Raw genomic sequence first — 15,795 nt, 5'->3', positions numbered from 1 at the left:
TTGGGTGGTAGGTGGGTCAATGGGACGTGAGGATAGCCCTTTTAAGGGCTAATCCTCACGTCCCTGCACTTTTTTAATAACTTTAATTTGGTATTTATTCAAATTTACTTATGCGGCTACCGGGGCGTGGAGTAGCCGCATATGAGATTACATGAGGCGGCTACTCCACGCCCCGGTAGCCATTTTACCCCTCCTACTCACCCATCTTCGGCGCGCAGCTCCGCGTAGCTGCGCGCCCTCGTCCGGCGATCCTGCCGTCTGCGCATGCGCAGAAGAGCAGGCCCGCGCCTGCGCGGTCACAACTCCGAAACAGGCGCGGGCCTGCTCTTCTGCGCATGCGCAGACGGCAGGATCGCCGGACGAGGGCGCGCAGCTACGCGGAGCTGCGCGCCGAAGATGGGTGAGTAGGAGGGGTAAAATGGCTACCGGGGCGTGGAGTAGCCGCCTCGTGTAATCTCATATGCGGCTACTCCACGCCCCGGTAGCCGCATAAGTAAATTTGAATAAATACCAAATTAAAGTTATTAAAAAAGTGCAGGGACGTGAGGATTAGCCCTTAAAAGGGCTATCCTCACGTCCCATTGATCCACCTACCACCCGATCTACCTTTATAGGTAGATTTGTGGTGGTAGGTTCCCTTTAACTTTATTTTAATTACATTTCAATTAGGACAAGTCTGTGTTGGGCATTAGTCATGACTGAGCTAACTGTGTGTGGCTTTCTTAGTAGATTGTTCTATGTACTGTATGTGTTTTATTGGTAGAAGGGATGCCAGTTGTCTACTATTTGGGGGAAATATTTCTTCCTTACTCAGTATCTTCCTTACTTGATCCCTGGATCAAGTCCCATGCTTTTTTTTCCATTTATGCTCACTATTTTCTTTATATTTCCGGAAAGTCCAAGCAGCACAACCACAAAAGTAGATAACGAACCGTTGCATGCCAATAGGGGCAGACCTCAAACCCAAGCATGCATGGAAGGCATAGCCCGAAGTAGTTATTGTGCATGCTAGACAAGATCCGATGCAATACTGTGGTGCTATGTTAAACAAACAAGTTACCTGAACCTAAAGGGTGTCCAGTGGGACCCCGGTATATATCCCACTGGACATCCTTAATGGATTTAAGTTTCCCCTTGGAGGGGGTTAGCTTCAAGCCAGTTATTTTGTCCTTTTTAATTGGTCTTACATGCTCGCAATTGTGACATGTGGGTATACATATTGCCCTATAATTGCTTTAACTCAATCTCTTTTGTGCATCCAGGCCATTTGTTATATGTATATTCTGACCTTTTCCCCTATCTATAATCCAGCATTGTGTCTCAGGGCATGTTCAGGTAACTTGTTTGGTTACCATAGAACTGCAGTATTGCGGTTGATCTTGCCATGCATGCGCAATCAATACATCAGGCTATGCGTTTCAAGAATGTAATAATCAACTGTAATATATTGCATCAGTTGTCACATATGTGTATTTTCATGTCCGATTGCACTTTTTAATGGATTATGCTATTTGTACAATGTTTACTTATTATGTGTATTAATTGAAGGCTGGACTTGATCAGTCATGTGATCACTTCCCCTCTGTAACTATGTATACATGCAAAGATCACTTGTCGTGTTGTTTGAGAAATGTTCAGTCTGAGCCATATTGTCGCTGTCACACAGTATGTAACTTATTTGGAGTGCTGCTGCTTTCTTTTTATATTTTCTTTCATAGCTTTATTGTAGTTACTATTTGCTTATGTGAATTGTTTGAATCACAGTCTTTGCTAGTATTTCCCAGTTATTAGTGCACACTCATTTTATAAAATATGCCATTAATAAATACACCCTAGCTTGTAATTTCTCACTGACCTAACCTTCTGATATTTTCCACAGAGTATTGTCACAGTTACCTTTGAGGTCTTCGGGAATGTGACTGATGAAGATCTTCATTTGTTCATACAGGTAAGGTCCACCAATGTACAAGAACATATTTGTTTCTACTTATGTCACGCTAACAGTGTGTGTTTGCTTTACAGAACTTGCTTTGGGAGAAAAATGTTAAAAATAAAAGTGGTGTTTCCATGGAGGTTATAAGATTAAAGGTAAGTAAAGTGGTTGACAGGACCCCAAATTAGTGGTTTCCCAGTAGTCAGATTCCCTCTGACTATAACTTTGTCGGTGGTGTATATTCAAAGCCAGGAGAGCTTTAAAACAATATTTTTGGTGTACTCTATAGATTACCAAATATCACTGAGTAAATGGAGGGTGTCCTATATAAAGAGATGAAGCTGGCTGCCCAGGAGGGGACTGAAGTGATCATTTGTTGCATCTTGTGATTTCTAACAAATCGGAAATGTCAGTGTCTGGGAGACCCTTAGGAACAGTGATCATAACATAATTACTTTTCTCTTAAACTGTAAGAGCAAATAAATGTTTGAAAAGCAAAACTATTACATTTTAAAAACGCATTCAATACTGGGTCATTATACAAGTAAATTTATTCCAATAGGCACTAGAGTATACCTTGTGTGGTTTACAGCTTCATTTAAAAGGGCAATACATGATAATGTGCCAATAGGCAGATATTTGAGGCCATGAACATGTGTACTCATCCTGGGGAGAGGGGGGCTGGGATGAAAGGTTGGGATGTTTATATGTGTTTTAATGTTTGTTTGAAAAATGTTTAAAACTAAAGTTAAAAGTGTTTGATTAACCCCTTAAGGACGGAGGGTTTTTCGCCTCATTTCTCGCTCTCCAACTTCAAAAATCCATAACTTTTTCATTTTTCCGTGTACAGACCTGTGTGAGGGCTTATTTTGTGCGTAACAAATTTTACTTTCCCGTAATGTTATTTATTTTAACATGCCATGTACTGCAAAGCTGAAAAAAAATTCCAAATGTGGAAAAATTGAAAAAAAACCGCACGTGCGTCACGTTCTTGTGGGCTCAGTTTTTACGACTTTCACTCTTCGCTCCAAATAACACGCCTACTTTATTCTTTGGTTCGGTGCAATCGCGGTGATACCAAATTTATGCAGGTTTTATTGTGTTTTAATACATTTTCAAAAATTAAACGAATGTGTACAAAAAAGAAAAAAAATTTTTTGCCATCTTCTGACGCTAATAACTTTTTCATACTTTGGCGCACGGAGATGTGTGAGGGGTCATTTTTTGCGAAATGAGGCGACGTTTTCATTGCTACCATTTTGAGGTCTGTGCGACATTTTGATCATTTTTTATTTCATTTTTTATGTTATGTAAAAAGGTGTAAAAGTCGCATTTCGGACATTTGGGCGCCATTTCCCGCCTCGGAGGTCACCGCCGGCCGTAACCGTTTTTATATTTTGATAGATCGGGCATTTTGGGACGCGGCGATACCTAATATGTCTGTGATTTTAACTGTTTGTTATGTTTTATATCCGTTCTAGGGAAAGGGGGGTGATTTGAACTTTTAATATTTTATTAATTTTTTTTATTTTTTAAACTTTTTTTTTTCTTTTTTTTTTCTTTTTTTTTTCACTATCTTTTAGACCATCTAGGGTACATTAACCCTAGATAGTCAGATCGCTGCTACCATATACTGCAATACTTCTGTATTGCAATATATGGCATTTTTGCAGCACATTCATTACAATGAGCCACTGGCTCATTGTAACGAATATGCAGCTGCCAGATAGCCTCGTGTCAAAAGAAGACACGAGGCTACCATGGCAACTGATCGCCGCCCCCCGATGACGTTCGGGGGCGTGGCGATCGAAAAAAAGATGGCGGCGCCCACGCGCCGCCGTCTTTTAAACGCCGCCGGCGACTTTGCCGGCGGCGTTTAGGGGGTTAATAGCCGCGATCGGTGCAAGCACCGACCGCGGTTATTAGCGGTGGGGGTTTTGTGCAAAATGCAAAAACCCCCACCTCTGTATGAAGAGGACTCAGCCAGTGAGCCCTCTTCATACATCCCTTATACCTCTGCGCCGTAGAGCTACGGCGCAGAGCGTTAAGGGGTTAAAAAAAGGGAAATGTATGAAAAAGAGGGCATTCAAAAATCATAAATCTGACAGGTCCCCTGTAGCCTTTGAAAAGAACCCATCAGGCAAATTAACACCCAAAACTAAATTTTTTTTTCATAAACTGCCATTAGAAAGCATTGCCCCATCCCTCTACATACTTGTAAACTTAAGCTGTATGCAAATGACCTGAGAGATGTCCAATGAGTGATTAATATATTTAGAAGTCCAGCTTTTATTATTACAAATCAGTTACCAAAATTCCTAAGAAGGAAATACAATCTGATAAAATTCAAAATGAAAGGCAAGTGGCCAAAGATGGCAAAACAAATCCTCCCAAAATGATATAATTTTATAAATGTGAAAAAATATGATGGCCCCCTACATATTGAAAATGGGGGGAAAGGTAACTGTTGACCATGAGAAGGCATGTTTTTTTTTAAAGCTCTGTTTATACCAATAGAGAAGGAACATCTGTTGTGGGTGCCAGTGCGAGTCATGCATCCTGTAATATACTAGATTGAATGTAGACATGATCTAATCTAAATTCAATCAAATCAATCTGTACAAGTCTCCTGGACCAGCTGAGTTACACCACAGAGTTATTATAGAACTCAGTTTTGTTATTGCTGTGCCACTACTTAAAATCTTCAGAGATTCCCTATTGACTTTTGTGGTCACAAAGCTGTGTAGTGTAATACAGTCTGTAGAGGATATAATATAGGCTGCAGTGTGGCTCGAACAAACTGAGTGTTTTGTCATCCAGTTGATAAATGAGGTTCATGTGCATAAATGTAAAGTTGTGCACCTGGGGGCTAATAATCCATATGCTACATATGTATTTGGGGGAGTAAATCTCCCTTGTCGAGAAAGACCTTGGAGTACTCAATAGAGGCACCAGATCTTGTCGTGTATTAAATATGTATGGATAGATGGATAGGGATGTTATATTACCACTATACAAGGTATTGGTTCAGCCTTTCCTGAAATATGCAGTTCAGTTCTGGACACTTTCCATAAAAAGGATGCCCTGAAGCTGGAGAGGGGACAATGAGGTTTAACCAGAGGCGACACGGCTTCTTTAATGTAAGAACTGTGAATCTGTGGAATAGCCTGCCTCAGGCGCTGGTCACAGTAGGCAAAGAAGAGAGCATAAAGAATGGTCTAGATGTCTTTTTACATCAAAATAATATCGATGGTCATATTATAATATAGAAGTGTTTCCCTTGCATCCCTTCCTCATCCAATTCCTTCTTTGGTTGAACTTGATGGACATGTCTCTTTTCAACCGTGCCAACTATGTAACTTAATATGGTGACCTAATGGTTTTTATGCTCCTCCATATTTTACACATATCTATGTTCAGGTTTTATTTTTTGTATTAGACATTTATACTATATCTGCAAGTTTTTTCCAAATTATGTCTCAATTTTTTACTACTGATATAAAGTTTTTGGTAGCATGGCCAATTTTACACAGCTTAACGCAGGATAAAACCTTTACAGTGTAATAATATACAAACTTGTACATGTTTTACTGTAGGTTACTGGATTCTGGTTTGGCTGTTGATAAAATCTTCTATTTCTTTACAGGGTTTGGTGGCATTAGACAATAAGCAGGAGCAAGTGATTGTACAGGGGGTTCATGAGCTGTACGACCTTGAAGAGACACAAGTGAAATGGGAAGGAGAAAAGCTAAATCGGATGGTGTTTATAGGTAACTATGGATTATTTTGTCTGTTTTTTTTTTTTTAGTTGAAGATGTGTGTGTGTGTATATATATATATATACATACATATATATATACATACATTGACCATAATACATTCATTTACACCAATGAATCATTTCACTGCTATGGTAAGTAACTGTAGTAGCCAAAAAAACTGAGAAAATATGCTAATGCTGAAAAAAGTTGCTTTATTAGTTTTATTTATTCTTTATATCATTGTAGCATGCAATTATAGGTAGACAACAATTCAATATTAAATATTCAGGCACCACACCTGAACAGGGGTACTACTATTGTAGCTCGCCTGTATTGTAATAAATAAAGCTTATTGATTCCCAGTGAAACTCGGGCAGCAATTTGGCACTTATTTTCTATCCTGTGAATTGGGTCCTACTTATTGAAACATAATGATAAAGATCTAGAACATTTTAGTCATTTTTTTTTTACTTTATTTGCTGAGGCATCTTGATTTTAATGCCAATACACCTTTACACCTTCAATTATTTATGATATCATAAATAAAATTGTTAAAAAAAATGTATTGTTTTTAGGGAGACACCTAGATAAAGACATTCTCAAACAACTTTTTGAATCTGCTCTGAAAAGATGATGCATCCGATTCCAACAGAAGATGACGACCACCAGATGTTTCATATAGTTCTGGTTACTGGTGTTGCTTCTTATTTTAGATATGTAATATATTGTTAATATTGAATAACTTGAGTAATAAAACACATTTTCTTGGAATTTTAACATGTGTGACTTGCTAGTTTGGTTGTGAATGCCTTCATGTCTGATAAGTGCTCTATACTCTAACAGGCGTCCTTCCTTCTTCAGCTCTGCTGAACCCAGCTTGGTCTCTCAAGACAAACTTTTAGCTAACTGAATGATTAAATTACATAGAAAATGGAGGGGAAAAGCAGAGAGAAGGGGCTGAATAAAAGAGGAGCAGAGACACATGAAAACTGAGGTTGCTGTAGATATCAGGTTTTATATCTTACACCAAACACTAGTCCCACTAGCTCAGAAAATAGAAATAGAGTATCATCACAAACACACAGGGGAAGATTTATCATTAGTCCTATGTAGCTTCTTGGCATATAATTGTAAATTTGCAAATTTTTGCAAGGTTTTTTATCGGAAAAAAACACAACTCTAAAGTCGCGCCATGGTGGAGAAAATACACCACAGAGTGTGCAACAGCACATTTATCAACTGAGAATTTTTAAAAGAACACAAATTTAATAGCAAAACTGCACCACATAGGAGGTTTATGTAAGTTTTTGCTCAATTTTATGTTTGTGGTATCTGAGAATTTCCTGTGCAAAAACATCGCAAAAAGGCAGAAATTGAGCAGATGTTAAACATACGTGCGACCAGTGCAGTCTATTCACACAGAACACACACACATCTGATAGTCACATCAGAAGGCATTTAACACTGCACATACACCGGGCGATAAATCCGACTGATGGAAACCTGCCAGTCTAACACATAGACAACTGCTCAAAATCCTGCCTAATGTTAAATCTCCCCATAAAACCTAAACGGTTGGATTGATCACACTGAACACAAGCACAACCCAATTCTATATTTATGTAAGGTAATAAGGAATGTACTATTCAGATGTCTGCATGTGTCTAGTTCTAAAGTACTATATATAGCAATAAAAAGACTGTAAAATGAGTTGTGTTGAGCATTACTTTACACTTTATGTATAGGGTGGAATGAATCATTGGGCAACTTTTTGAAGTCAGTTTTACTGCCCTGACTTCAGGATGTGCTATATTTACATTATGAACTCTTTTATAAATCTTGCCTGTTCTTAGATATTACATAATATAATAAAAAATGGCAACAGGTGACCCCAAGTCACTATTTTGCAATTTTTTGACGGCATTCTGCAATGATAGATCCAGGCACCGTAACTGGGGTACTCTTTTGTTATCCATGGTCGCCCTCCCTTTTAAAATCCACCCGGCCTTGTGCTACACTCAACATGGGAGCCAGGTAAGCACACCGGTCAAGTGCATTTAGCCTAACAGTTTGTGAAGCTAAATGCTCCCCATGGAGCCCTCCAGGATCCCTACCATAATTTAAAAAATTCATTGTGATATAAAGATTATACTTTTAGGATGCAAGTGACCAGTGCCAAATTACCTAAGTTGGTGTTCAGTGATTTGCTTGATGTGCTTAGATAGATGACATCTCATCTACGAATTATACAGACTTTATAGGGGTGAGGCTGTAATACCTCTTTTGCAATATACTTTGTATTAACCTCTGTCACTCCATCTGGAAGTTGGAATCTGAATGCCCTTAGTAGAGTTATGAAAAAAATAGATAACTCATAGCGTGCAAGTTGTTCTCCCAGGCAGATCCTGTGCCCTGTGAAAAAATGTAATACAGATGTTGAGAGTTTTTTGCAATATAAACTGAGTAATATCCCTGGCATGTATATCTAACATTCCCCTAAAAGCCATAGCTACGTAATTTGCATACATTTGGACAGGATATTCACTTTTTATTTATTTACATTTATGCAAAATAGGTAGTGTGAGTTTAACCTAAGCGATTGTAGTTCACAATATGTCATGTACTTATGTCAAGATAAGACGTTGCTACACTTGAGTTGTCCCTTTAATGAAAAGCTTCCATCTAATTCAAACCTTATAAAGCATTGTCACTGAATGAATGCTTTTTTTCACCCTTCTACAGGATCTGACCTAGAGGGTCTCTGGTTGTGCCCTTGGAGCACTTACAGTTAATTAGTACATTTTTAAAAACACAATTATTGGCAAAAGGAGATCAAAAACTGCTACAATTCCAGATTCTGCATCACGGTGCAAAGTGGATTCAGTCATTGATGCTGCTTTATATGATATGAATCAGAATGGAAATTTACTAGAAGTCTAAAAACTGTTAAAACCATGTCGATTGTTTTCAAATTGCAAATTTCTCAAAATTATAAAACCAACGTTTGTACAATGCTTAACTATGAGATGCTTATTGTGGTCGCCCGTCATGTGCCTATATTGGCTATCTCTATGATCGAGACTGGTCCACAATGAAATGATGTCAAATCACTGCAGCAAGCAGCGGTCATCTGGGGATCCATAAGGAGTACTGACAGTTTCATTTTGGGGTTAATGTGAGTCAACCATAGCCATGTCAACACTTATGACTTCATTAGACTTATCAAGACCAGGAGCCTGTGGAAAACTCCTCGATTGTTACTGCAATGGTGACATTGAAATGGGGAAGAAAAGTAGGAGGCCAGTCCTTGAGGTGATCTTAAAGGGTTCATTGCATAAAGTGTTAAAGCTATTAGCGCGGAGTTCAGTAATCTGGTGATGTGTCACTAATCGTTAGGGGTTTGTCAGTGATAAGAGCTGGTGGTTTTGTATGGAACATTACTGCTAATAAACTAAAATTAATATAAATGAAAACTATCTCTCCAGTTGTACAAAAGTGCAAACATTATGATAATGGAGAAAGTATTTATATTTGGAGTTACCCAAAAGCATTTACAAGTAATGACCTCCTTACCTGCAGAAAATGGTATAAAAGCCTCATTCGCTTTGAAATTTCCATCCTTGTCTAAGAAATGTTTGGGGTTGAATTTATAAGGAGTTTCCCAGTACTGGGGATCGTGCAGAACAGACTCGATATTGGGTAAAATATCTGTGTCCTGAAACAAAGAATGATCCAGAAATATAAATGCCTGAATTTTAATGTAAATAAGGTGGTCTCCCACCTGGATATATTTGGATTAGCATAAATATGACTTTGTTACTCTTGACATAAAAATTCTCTAAGCAGGCAAAACACCAATGTTAATGGAACCTATTATATGTTGTTATGATCTAAAAGACGCGTGCAGCTCAGCAACATAGCAGATCTACCTACCTTTGGTATAGGATAACCATCAAGTGTAATGTTCTTTATAGAGCGCCTGGCAGTTCCAGTACCTGGAATACTCGCAAAACGTTGAATTTCGTGAATCACTGCATTGGTGTAAGGAAGCTTCTTCCGGTCTTCATATGTAATGGGTACAGAGTCATCAAGAACCTCCTCTATCTCTTTATGTATCTTCTCTGTGACCACAAAATGCAGGATGTTTAGTATAGTTAAGTTTGTCAATGGAAATATTTGACCATGTGCCTCTTAACATAGGCCTCTGTTAATGCTACTTTAAAGAGGGCCTGTCACCCAGAAATTCAGCACTAGGAGCTGCTTACTAAATGAAGCAGCTCCTAGTGCTAAAACAAATGCAGCAGTGTTACACTGATAGCGTTATCGGAAACCTCTGATAACGCTAACAACGCTGCGGAGTACATTACAAACGTCAGACCTGCTCGGCGGTGACTGCCAGCAGTCACTGCCCCTAATCCCGCCCCCTTATGAATACGCCGGACCGCTTTTAGAGCGGTCCAGCGTTTCTATTGTACTCCGTAGTGGTGTTAGATAGCGTTATCAGAGGTTTCCAATAACGCTATCATTGTAACACTGCAGCATTTGTTTTAGCACTAGGAGCTGAATTTTTGGGTGACAGGTCCTCTTTAACCATTTTATCCTGGGTAATTTCCGCCACAGTTTTAAACCTGGGTTTAAAAGAATCAACATATTTTTTCCCTGGGTGATCAATTTGAGATCGGGAAGGTACTGAGGAACGCCTGACGACTTTCTGCTGCAGTCACAACACTTTAGATAATCATTTTAATGTTTTTAATATATAATTATATTGTAAGTATGTATTTCACTTAGCATTTTGAGCTAGCATGTGTACAGTATATAGTATCAATTCTACTTTTATTTGACATAACTTTCGGATATACACACCCTGTATCTCAGGATAAGCCAACATAAATAAAATGGACCACTGTAAGGTGGTGGTGGTAGTTTCAGTTCCAGCAACGAAGAGTTCAATCACTACTTGAATCAAATTTTCTAAATCAAATGTGGACTCCGGATCACCACTTGTCTGGAAGTTAAACATATATTAACATATGTAATGGCTATCAATTGTGTATAATATGTATAGTATAGTAACAAAATAGCAATGTAAACACAATATTGCATATGGGGAACAACACACCTCCCTTAAAGGAAACTTCCGATCCTCCCTTAAAAAAAAAAGGGTGCAGAGCTCCAATGGGCCCAGGAGCTCTAAAGAAATGTGAGGAGCACACTGGGCGTGGCGGCTGCTAGGTCATGGAGTAGTCTTTGCTCGCACTGCCGGAGAGACTACTCTATGATCCTGTACCCTTTGCTGATAATTAGCATATTAGCATATTTTCTCTGCTAAGAAATGGGATCTGTATAAAAAGTTCCTAGTGCTCTCTTGTACATGCATATGTACAATTTATATATGCATGTTTTTTTGAAAAGTGAGTAACTATTTAAGGGCATGGCTTCAATCCATTAAATGTCCAGTCTACATACAGCACACAATGGCCAAATGCATTTGCAGGTGGGAATGAGGTCAGGTCCTTATATGGCACCCACCTAAATTTCAAACTTAATGTATAAAAAGAGCTTAGCCCAAAATATGCTGGTCATAATGAATCTGATATTGCAACAATCATACCTTTTCCATCTGTGTCAAATAGTGGTAAATTATATCATCAGGCTCCATTGGGGATCCATTTTGTTGGTGAATTTTGATTTCATTCCTCACAAAATTCTGCATGTATTTTTGGTTTTTAAACGTAGTCTGATGGGGACCTGGTAAGTGCTTCATCAGCCAAGGAAATGCATCATAAAGCTGTTAAACCACAAGATAGAGTGTGAGAGGGTGATACTATTGCTGCAAAGCATCATCAACATTTGACAACTATTGATTTGTGTTCTACTCTCTTCAATACAATTTCGTAGGCTCAGGGTAAAATGCAATGGTAAAGCTAAAAGTTGACATATTCTCTATATCAAATATGTTAAATATGTGGCTGTCATCTACCTGGCACATGATCCCTCCAAATTTACCTTATGAATTTGCATTCTCCAGGAAAATACATTCATGTTTACCATAAAGAAAAGAGTGTAAACTGATACAAAAAACTGGCGCAGACACAATAATATATCTAGGCCAATGTGTGCTCACCGCACCATGACGGGTTTCCATAGACCTCTATGGGGGCCATGACCTGGCCTAAAATTGTGCAGCCAGATCACAACCCCAAATACGGTTGTGTGCATATGAGACCAAAAACTTGACTCAGGTGTATGGGATGTTAGGCCCATTGCTAACCACCACTGACTCTATACGGTGATATAATACATGAAAATTGCACGGTAGACATTCATTTATCATACTGTAGACTTTAATCTTAAAACGATAAATATACTTACTCTTCCCCATTTGGAGCCTAAGCTATCAATGAGATGTTCATTTATTGCTACCAATTTTTGGAATGTTGGATCATCAATGGAGAAACGGTGTCCAAATACAACAGCAGCAATGACATTTGAAACAGCATTTACAATAAATTTTGATACATTTGTGGGTTGACCTAAATGCAGAAGAAAGACATTAGAGTAGGTTTATTAATAAGTGGTAAATGAACACTGAACCCATGTGGTGAGACAGGGCTCAATAGCGCATGTGTGGTCACTGCTACAACAGTTAAGAAGTGGTCGTATCCAAGTATCGCTATCTTGTTTCTGAGGGACAACATAGCCACATTTATGGAAAATTATCTTCACAAAGGTAATTTTTTTTAAATAACATACAATTGTAGAAATGTATAAATATGGTAGATTTATTAAAATGATTGGGAATGCCCAGATGAGAATACCCCTTTAAGGTGTTCAAAGATGTGGCTGTTCCTGCTATCTCTACTGACACATATACAACTATACTGATCTTGTACAAAGACCCCACCCCTGTGGATACCTCCCTCTTTTTCTCCCCCTTCCTGTTTTCTCTCTTTTTTTCGATTGATACAGTAGCTGTATATGTATCATACCAAACTCTGTGAATTCACCCTGCAATGGGTATGTGTTTTGCCGTGACCTATTGCAAGGCACAATTCTGTTTTCCTTCAATAACATTTTATTGAAACCAAGGTGTTAAAAGATGGATGTTAAAATACATTTTAAGCTGTAACACATATCTGTGTATGTAGAAAGAGAATCTATGTTCCTGTTGCCTAGCTATATCTAGTACTAGCTGTAGCTCCCGGCGTTGCCCCGTATAGCAAATAACTGCTCTAAGCTACAACAAAATAGAATGGGTTAACAAAATATTTTATATTTATCCATAGACTGTCTAAGACTGTCACTGACCGTCCCTTCTTTTATAAACATAGACTTGGTTTTGAGCCGAAATTTTCACCCTGCACTTTCCAAAATCCACTTATTAACCACCATATAGAGGAGCTATTGTCTGCAGCAGTTGGAAGCTGAGCCATATTTGGTTGCTGTTCTTCCACAAGTCATTTATATGAGCTTTGATTGATTACTATAGGCAATGAGTAGAAGACAACTTCTACAGGAGCCATTGTCTGCTCCTGTGACAGGTGGAAGCTGAGCTGTGATTGGTTGCTATTGTGCCACAGGTCATTAATATGAGCTCTAAGCTGTGATCAGTTACTATAGGCAATGAGTATAAGACAGCTCATGTGTGAGGTAAGATGGATAGAGACAGACAGGCTGTGACAGGGACTGACAGGGAAAGACAGTCAGTGACAGATAAAATATTTTTGTTTCTATTTTGTTATAGCTAAGAGCAGTTATTTACTATCCTGGGAAACGCCGGGAGCTACAGCAAGTTTATCTATAAAGATTATAAATAAGCCTCTTCTTCCAGTTAGTCTGAATAAATAATAGTAATAATCTGACATAATAAAAATTATAGTACCATTCTGTGCTTCAAAAACCTCTACTAGAATTTGAGCTTCTTCCTGTATTCGTGACTCCAATCCATGTTTTCCTAATCCAAGATTCCTTAAGGTCATCAAGGCAAACCGTCTTTGCTGTTTCCAGCTATGTCCATTTGACATTACAATTCCTTAAAAGAAATGATAATAATAAAAACATTGGTTCAAGGTTTTAAAGTGCATTTTTCACATTTTTAGTAATAAATGTCCTGAATAAATAACTGTAATAAATTATTGTAATTATGTTTGTATCTGAAATTGTGCATTTATATATATCTTTCATAGAGATTCACATTTGGTATCTTTTAGTCCACATTTTAAGTTACCACACATAATATAATAACATATATTAAAAAAAACACCTTTTCCATTTGAGATGTCCCTCATAAAATTGGAAACTGGACGTCCAGCTGTCTCTTCTGAGTGAGACACAATTGCATTTTTCACAGCTTTGTATCCATGTAGCACTATAAGTGATGTCTCCCCAATCCATACAGTGTATATGTTACCATAAAGTTTAGCCAACTGCAAAATAAATAGTAGTAATATAACCCAAAGGCCTTAAATTCAGATACAACAGATTTATGTAAAAACAGGGCTGGGTGAGACTTAAGAGTGTGCCTACAAACATTTATTTTATGCCTTTATTTGTGATACGATATATAAAATCTTCATTTATACAGAATATTTAGTAATTACAATACCTTCTTCAGTGTTTTTGGGTGTTTATTGCAGCGTAGAGTCAAAAGATTGCCAATTATAGGTAATGGAGGAGGTCCAGGTGGAAGACTTCTTGCCTTCCATCTCATTTTTAAGTACTTGCTAAAAAAGAGAAGGAACAAAAATACAAACAGGACCTGTTGAACAAACCACATTGTCAATGACGCATAGAAAACTATCGGAGAACACTTTTCTGCTGTAGCCCATTCCTACACAAACTTGTGGATTCCCTTTTTATATTAGGATTCCTCTCATTGTCAATGATTAACATATCAGTAACTTGCATCATCTAACTTTCATTAACCAGGTGTTATCAATAACATCTGATAGCAGAGTTATTGACCATATTGTAAATGTGGATACAAGTAAAACTTGTTGTGTAAAGGTAGTTGGTTTCAACCTCAAAAAACATTATTTATAAAAATTCAGATTTGCCATGGCGACTAACTACTCATTGTACCAGAATTCGCTTGTATCCTTGGCTGGGTGGGAAGAGAAGAATGGGAGTGATGGAATTGTTTTTTGGGATGTTTATGTGTACATTTTGAAAATAATTAAGAAATATCTAAATCATCATCAATAAGATTTGCAATTACTTTTTAACAATAAAGGGGTTGACCACTCCACCTCATAGTTTTTTTTAATGCATATGTAAGTGTGGTGGAGCAGGGTATTATATATTTTACAAATATACATCTATTAATAGTTCTGCAGCCGTCTTTTGAAATATAAAGTAAGACCCCTGGTTCCGATATGTCTTATTTCTCATCAGTCAGCACTGCTCATTACCTGTAAAATACAATCCCAACAGTGAAACTATTACAGTATACTTTTAGTATCTCACTGTATAAACTTGGGAAAAAATCTTTAGTAGAATTTCAGTTGGGTACAGCCGTATACCGTAATCCAGTGATGGCAAACCTTTTAGAGACCGAGTGTTCAAACTACAACAAAGACCCGCTTATTTAGTGCCAACACAGAAATTTAATTTATGATTTATACTCCCTTCTCTGTCACGGTTTTCATTGATACCAGCCCCTGAGGACACCAATAAAGCAGAAAATAGTCCCAGGTAGAGCTGTCACTTTAAAATGGCTCTGTGCACAGCAAGTCCTGGGCTGTCTGGGACTGCAGGAAGATACCTGGAGTCATCTCTGGTGATGGCCTGAGTGCCCACAGAAAGGGCTCTGAGTGCCACCGCTGGCACCAGTGCCATAGGTTAGCCATCACTGCCGTAATCTGTTACTTCCCTAATGCACTGTTTTATGCACTGCTTGAGTGGACAGGTTTGACATTTATGTGAAAGATTAGCTGGTGCATTACAGCCCCTCCAGCATAGCTGTGATTGACCTGGGGCTATCCTTGTGAGTTTATACGGGGCCAGGTACCATTTAGTCAGGATTTTAAAAAGTAACTATGTGGTTCTCACAAGGGAGATTTTCTCTTCCATTTCAAATGACACTCAACTAATCAACTG

General features: G+C 38.2%; 2 protein-coding genes across 3 annotated transcripts in view; one reads left to right on the top strand and one right to left on the bottom strand.

Moving 5' to 3' along the window:
- LOC140132563 (zinc-regulated GTPase metalloprotein activator 1B-like) overlaps positions 1-6,471 on the top strand; it is a 53,630-nt gene extending 47,159 nt beyond the window's left edge. For both annotated transcript variants that reach the window (XM_072151495.1, XM_072151487.1), the window contains exons 13-16: positions 1,880-1,948; positions 2,023-2,088; positions 5,580-5,703; positions 6,270-6,471. In XM_072151495.1, coding sequence (XP_072007596.1) covers positions 1,880-1,948; positions 2,023-2,088; positions 5,580-5,703; positions 6,270-6,328 — 318 coding nt within the window. In that variant the 3' untranslated portion in view covers positions 6,329-6,471. The remainder of the gene's footprint in view (positions 1-1,879; positions 1,949-2,022; positions 2,089-5,579; positions 5,704-6,269) is intronic.
- On the bottom strand, positions 5,887-14,533 carry LOC140132554 (cytochrome P450 2J2-like). The gene is made up of 9 exons (XM_072151475.1): positions 14,303-14,533; positions 13,961-14,123; positions 13,580-13,729; positions 12,070-12,230; positions 11,309-11,485; positions 10,561-10,702; positions 9,628-9,815; positions 9,268-9,409; positions 5,887-8,106 (listed from the first exon to the last, which is right to left on the bottom strand). The coding sequence occupies exons 1-9, from the start codon at positions 14,471-14,473 to the stop codon at positions 7,928-7,930; spliced, it is 1,473 nt and encodes a 490-aa protein (XP_072007576.1). The 5' UTR covers positions 14,474-14,533; the 3' UTR covers positions 5,887-7,927.
- Positions 14,534-15,795: the final 1,262 nt, after the last annotated feature.

Source organism: Engystomops pustulosus, chromosome 1, assembly GCF_040894005.1.
Source record: "Engystomops pustulosus chromosome 1, aEngPut4.maternal, whole genome shotgun sequence".
In the NCBI taxonomy this organism is placed as follows: Eukaryota; Metazoa; Chordata; class Amphibia; order Anura; family Leptodactylidae; genus Engystomops; species Engystomops pustulosus.
This window is presented reverse-complemented; position numbering and strand designations above follow the sequence as displayed.